Below are 6,301 nucleotides of genomic sequence, written 5' to 3' on the forward strand. Positions count from 1 at the left end.
CAAAATAAACAGAAAAAAAAACAAGTTATCTTTTTCTGAATGTTTTAAGATGTTGCTTTAATGAGTCTGCCTTTTTGTTAGTGCTGAAAATAAGACATTCACTGTGAGGAAAGAGTAAATATTGTCCCACAGGCAGAACAAGCAACCAGAGGCAGACAGAGAGAAGCTGCATTGGGTGACACAGCCTGTCTGCAGCTGGATTCCCTATCCCAAAGCCAACATTTCTGCAGTGTGGAATAGAGCTACCTTCCTGACCCATTCTTGGACCCAAATGGAGCCCTGAAGCCTTTGAGCACATCCTCAGAGTCACAGAGGTGATTCCATGCACCCACAGTGAGGTTTGCACACAGACTGGATGGGAAGGAATTTGTAGAGTGCAAAAACTGGACCAAGCTGAGCCCAATTCCTGCTCAGTTAATGGAGGCAGAGGTTTGGCAGTGTTTGAGCTGAGTTTAGCACATGCTTTACTTGGGCTGGCTCCCTGGGGGAAATCTACTGAGCAGCAGCTGCTCAGCTCACCTCTCCTGGGAAAGCTGCTCAGGGACACGCAGGGAATGGCAGGAGGAGACACCAAATCCCCCACACCTCAGAGACATTCTGTCTTAAACTTCTGCCTCAGGGCTTTCTGCACGTTCTGGATCTTCTCTGTGATCACAGTGTCACTGAGGTGATCCCCAAACTTCTGCTTCAGCAGCACCCTGATGATTTTGATGCAGCGTTCATCCATCATGGGCTTCGCCTCGCGGAAGGTGTTGCCCCTGCGCCCCGTGATGGAGTGGCTCTGGATGTAGTCAGAGGTGAAGAGTTTGTAGAGCAGAGTCTTGCAGGCTGTGCTGATTTTCTGGTCAAACCTGATGGTCTCTTTCAGCTGCTCTTTGGTGTAGCCATTGAAGAGCTCCACCACCTCACATGGCTGTCGGTGCGGCTCCTCCTGGAAGGACAGGGATTCCAGCCTCTGCACCTTCTTCTTCAGAGAGAGGACGTCCTGCTGGAGATCCAACACCATCCTTTCCAGCTGCTCCATCTTCTCCACCCTGAAAAATTAAAGTTGCTTGTTTAAAGGCAAAAAGACGCCACATCCTCACTGTGGATGTCGCTCCTCCACCCAAGCAGTGATTAGGCGCCTTCTGCCAGCAGGGCAGGACAGCTCCTCTGGCAGAGTACCAGCCCTTCCAGCTAATCCTGGGTGAAGAATAAGGCAGGAGAGAAAAATAACATGGTCTGGACTTTCAGTTCTCAGGAATGTTCAGTTTAACCCTCAAATCCCCCTTGGCATGCATACGTGGAGACTTTGATGCTCAATTCTCTTCTCAGTTTTAAGGAAAGACATAAAGCCTGGCTTGCAAGTCCCAGGACACACATATTTGTGGTATTAAACAACAGAATTGTGGGAAATGACAATACAAGAACGATAACTTGAATTTTTGGTACCCATTTCTTTGCAAGAAAACTGTCCCTAGCATCACTTTATCACTGGATACTGGCCATCAAAGTAATGAGCAATAAAACAAGGAACACACAACCATGTTTTGATTGTTATAGGCAAGAGCTTTGTAGTTTCTGCACTGTTTTAGAGCTTTCTTGCATCTCTATAATCCAAGCCATACAATCAGAAACACCTGGCTCAATTGTAAAGAGACTCAGCAACTTTGGAGTTTAAAATCATCCCACTTTGTCACCATCTGTGATCTTGCTGCTCACTCTTGTAGTGAGGAGGAGAACACAGTGCCTTCTTTTGCTAATTACCTTTCCACCTCAGCAGGATTGAAATTTTTGTGAGCCCTCTCGAAGCCATCCATCTCTTGCAAAGCATCGATCTTTCGCTCCTCACGGCTGGAAGAAACAAGCAAGTCAAACAGCACTGCCACAAACAGCTTTGTGCTCATCTTCAAATTCATTCCTGAGGAGAATTATCTGGAATGCAAAGCAAAGCCAATTCTGGTTTCATTTGCAACAAGAATAAAATAGACTGAGAGGGAAGATGAGGGGGTTCTTGATGTGAACAAACTCGTGTGCATCCCTCTGGCACACAGATATGGGGGACCCCACACTGACCCACCATGGAATCAGGACTTCAGAGCACAGGCTCATTTCTCTGCTGTATGTGCCCACACAAGCTCCTATTATCTTCTGGGCTTTGGGTTTAACCTCCATGAGCATCTACTCAAAGCAAGCACTGGCAGAGAATGGAGACAGAGTGGACAGAAACCAATACGTGTGGTGTGAAACATTCAGGCTCCTCACTGTGCTTTCAGGTGTTACCTGTTTAGACAGATCTGCTGCTGGCACGGGGACAAGATGCCATCTGACTTCCTCTTCATTGGTAGGGCAACATAATCTGTAGCAGGGGTGGGAGACAAGCTGAAGAATCAGTTGTTGAAAAGGTCCTGAATCCCTCTGTCCCCAGAACAGATTATCTAAGAACCTCTGCTAGATTGCATGGCAACACGTTATTCCATTTGCATAACAGTGATCCAGACAGGCTCTCCAGGACTCATCAATGGGGATTTGTTGTTAGAAAAAGGTGGCATCTCAAGGGCTTCTGTTCTCAGTGCAAATGATATGGTGGGGGCAAGGCAAACAGAGCCAACTTGTCTCTGGATGCTGCTGTTAGTCAGCAGGTAAATAAGACACTAGCACATTTCCATAAGTGCATTTAATGGGTGTAGTAGTGGGTGGAAAAATAGGGAAATAGGCAAATCTAGAAGGTTTGACTAATGGAGACACAGGGCTTTTGGGAATTTCAGTTATTCAGGCAGGCATTCATTCAGATTGTCTTTTGGCTTGGGGGGAGAGAACTGCTAGCCCAGGAGACAGAGCAGAGACCATACATTGCATCTCCCCTTAGACACCCCTGCTGGAACAGATCTCCCAGGTGGAAAGGACCAGGAAATGCTATCTCTAACCTCTATAGCCCTGAGACAAAGCCCATAGAGCCCCAGAGCAAAGCAGAGGTTTTCTGGCTGCTCTGCAAGTCCCCATCCCATCCTGTCACTCAGGACCAGGCAGCAGAGCCAGAACCCAAGGTTACCTCTGGCAGCTGGACCAGCCCTGTCCTCTTCACTCTGGGAAGTGCCTGGCCCTGGCATGGCCATGGTGATGAAGGTGGAGGGAGGTGTGAAGGCACTGGCTGGGTGTGGGGGAGCTGCCAGCGAGCGGGGGCTCCCTGCCACGCTTCCCAGGACACGCCTGTCCTTGAGGATGGAGGAGCTGCTGGCATCGTGGGGCAGGCTGGCCTCAGCCACCCTCAGTAGTGGCTTTGCAGGATAGGTCTTGTCGCTGGGGTGTTTCCTGGATGCATTCCCTGGGGTCCATTTTGGAAAGGTTTTCCTGGATTTTTTTGGTGGGGACGGCATCATGCTGTGGACAGCTGGTTCTTCTTCTGAAAGGAAGGGAGAGGCTCAGGATGTGCAATGGGGCAGCAATGTGTGTGCCTTCCACTCCCACTCAGTGCTCTGTACACTGATTGCAGTGATGTGAAATTTATAATGCCACTACAACATGCTCACCATCCTCCCACCCAAAAAACCCCATGGAAGTAGAAAGGTGCAATGTTCAAAAGCCCTTACTCACTTAACTTCTCCAGGAGCTGTCGATCTTCCAGCAGCTTCTTCTCCAAAATACCTTTATGCTCTGTAACAAGAGAAGATCTTTCAGCACTGAACTCCTTCTTGGAAGGTTGCTCCTGAGCAGCCTCAGATTGCAAACCCAGGCCAGGGGGGTGTCACTTACCACTGATGCCTTCCACCACACCCCAGTAGAGCCCACTGAAGCCAGGGCAGCGGGCCAGGACCTGCTCCCCCACGGTGTAGAGGTGGAAGGGCTTGCGGGGCTCCTTGATGTTCTCCATGCTGATGACCCGGCTGCCGTCGGGCCAGCTGATGAGCACGTACAGCTTGCCTGACATCAGGGCTGCCCACCTGGAGCAGAGGGACAGGATGGGAGTGTCACCACAGGGGTTTGGGCTCTCCTGTGGGTGGGAGTGTTCACAAGCTGTGCTTTACCCGGGGCAGCACAACCTGCAGATATAAAGCACTTGGCACTGCATTTTCTCTGCCAGTTATTTCTCTGTTCCCATTCCCACTCCTCTGAGCTTGCCTCATCCTAAAGCCCTTTGCTAGGAGGCTATCTTGGGTCTCTACCAGTTATTTCTCTGTTCCCATTCCCACCCTTCTGAGCTTGCCTCATCCTAAAGCCCTTTTTCTGGCAGGCTGCCTTGGGTCTGGCTGAGCACAGCACCACATGCCTCCAGTGCATCCAAGTGTCCTCTGCAGTGACTGCCATGTCAGGTCTCACCTGGGATCAGGCAGCCCTCACAGCTGATACTTTGAGCAGATGCTGAACAAGACCCTGAGCAGACACAGGCTGCTTCCTCTGCTCAAAGGACTTCAGTGGATCTACAGCAGTTTGCTCCAGCGCAGGGCTGTGTCTGTGTGATATCAAGCCAGTGCAGAGAAGAGACTCAAAAAGACCCAGGGGTATTCCAGGAAATGAAATTCCTTTGCCTGCACAATTATTTCCCCCAGTGAACACCAAAATGCTTTGATAAGGAGAACAGAAAATTCCCTTCATTTCACCCATGGGGAAACTGAGGCACGGGCCAGTGATAGCTATGTCTAAGGCAGTCAAGCAACAAAGCTGCAAGGAGCTGCAACCTAAGTCCTGGCCCACTGCTCTGCCCACTGAGCTTTCTCCTTCTGCCCCTGGAGCTGCAGACTTCAATCACTGGAGAAGCTGGAGAGCCAGGCTGGTGGGGATTTCCAAAACCTCCCATGCCAGAGGAGCAGCTGAGGGCTGCTGAGCTCAGGAGCAGTTTCTTTCCAGCTCCTAAGGGCTCCGGCAGCATCACCCCAGTCCTGCCTGCTCTGCTTGGCAGCAGCATTTGGCAGAAGGGTTCTGGGGACAGGGCTGAGCCCACGTGCTGGGCACCAGGTGGGGAATGGCCACGGTGTCCAAAGAAGGTGGGAGGGAGCTGTGGCAGGCAGAGGAGAGTTGGACCTGGCAGAAAAGGCAGCTAGGACCCAATTTATTCCAGTTTCTTGTTTTGTCTCCACACCCCCAACAAAGTCCTGCCTGGATTTGATTTCTCTCACTTGGAAAGTCCAAGTTCACCCTTGAGAACTTTCTCCATCCCTATCTCAGCCACCATCAGCTGCAGCAAAGCTCTCTGCAGGAACTGTAACTCTCCCCAAACATGCCAGTACGCCCTGCTGGCACAGTCTCACACCTGATTTTCTCCAGCCCTTTTCTCCTGACTGATACACACCCTGGCATTGATTTTTTTATCAGGAAGCACCATATACAAATGATCTGTGCGCCTGTCTCCCCACATCCCCTTCCAGCTGCCCCCAGCCCTCTCCCAAACACAGGCAATGCTACAGAGCAGAAACTGGGATAAATGCATAGCTGAGCCCTCTCCCTCCCAGAAACAGAGCTCCACATTCCAGACAGCAAACAACCCCAGCCCAAACAGCTCTCTGGAGGGGCTTTCCTTTAACATTTAAAGAAAAAACACTCAGCTTCCTTCCCCAAACCAGTTGTTCATTTACCCTTACGAATGCAACAAAATTGCACAAAATCACAAACAGAGAGAGAAAAAAAAAAAAAAAAAAAAGAGAGAGATCACAATCCTGATAGCAACAGAGCTGCTCCTTGCCTGGTTAGCACTGCTCCAGGTGTTGAGTCGTGCAAGATGTCTCCTGTCTCTCCAGGTCTCTGCTGCCTGCTCCAGGAGAGGAGGTGACCGGACACTTCCTTGCCTTGGGCTGGTCCCTTCACCACAGGTCCTTGTCAGGTCTCCTTTGTCTGGCTTGGAAAGCTCCCACCTGCTGTCCCCACTGCAAAGAGAAAAAAGAGGTTTTGCTTTCTTTTTTCCTGGTTGTTTTGTTTCAGCATTATTATTCCTGTTCTTTTCCCATATACATATATTATTTTTTTCCTTAGCTTGTTTCAGGTCTGTTTCTTACAGGGAGAGAGAGCAGAAGAGAAGAGAAAAAGCCTTGGGTTTTTTGGAGCATGAATAAACCTTGCATTTCCATGAGTTATTCATGAATAATTCATGAAAATGCATGATTAATTCAGGTTCATGAATTATTCAGGAATAATTCTCGAACATTCCTGGTTAATTCATGCTCACACAGCGAGTGAGTCAGGCTCTAGGGCTTGGAGAATTCCTTTCTCCCTGAGACAGGAGAAGAGAGGCTTAGAGAAGCTGCATTGTGCACTTGCTGTTTACTGCCTCTGAGAAGAGAACATATTTTGGGCCCTTTTTGAAACAAGGACTTGAAGAAAATTGAAATGC

At 49.5% G+C, this 6,301-nt stretch overlaps 1 protein-coding gene across 2 annotated transcripts; it reads right to left on the reverse strand.

Moving 5' to 3' along the window:
• Positions 1-31: 31 nt before the first annotated feature.
• Positions 32-6,085, reverse strand: LOC115947995. Of its 2 annotated transcripts, none has more exons than XM_031058023.1 (8): positions 5,967-6,085; positions 5,657-5,837; positions 3,733-3,920; positions 3,574-3,633; positions 3,032-3,379; positions 2,263-2,338; positions 1,747-1,833; positions 32-1,034 (listed from the first exon to the last, which is right to left on the reverse strand). In XM_031058023.1, exons 3-8 carry the CDS (start codon positions 3,905-3,907, stop codon positions 587-589), a joined length of 1,194 nt encoding a protein of 397 aa, XP_030913883.1. In that variant the 5' UTR covers positions 3,908-3,920; positions 5,657-5,837; positions 5,967-6,085; the 3' UTR covers positions 32-586. The 2 variants fall into 2 exon arrangements, with proteins under 2 accessions (XP_030913883.1, XP_030913882.1); XM_031058022.1 differs by having other exon boundaries at positions 3,032-3,382.
• Positions 6,086-6,301: the final 216 nt, after the last annotated feature.

This window comes from Geospiza fortis, unplaced genomic scaffold (genome assembly GCF_000277835.1).
Source record: "Geospiza fortis unplaced genomic scaffold, GeoFor_1.0 scaffold188, whole genome shotgun sequence".
In the NCBI taxonomy this organism is placed as follows: Eukaryota; Metazoa; Chordata; class Aves; order Passeriformes; family Thraupidae; genus Geospiza; species Geospiza fortis.

Bases quoted from the DNA above. Each gene is read 5' to 3' on its own strand.
- LOC115947995 (XM_031058022.1), bottom strand. From the start codon at position 3,907: ATGTCAGGCAAGCTGTACGTGCTCATCAGCTGGCCCGACGGCAGCCGG. The intron at 2,339-3,031 runs GTAACCTTGGGT...CCCCTGCTACAG, and splicing joins GGCTGGTCCAGCTGCCAGAG to ATTATGTTGCCCTACCAATG. The intron at 1,035-1,746 runs GTAATTAGCAAA...TTAATTTTTCAG, and splicing joins AATCCTGCTGAGGTGGAAAG to GGTGGAGAAGATGGAGCAGC.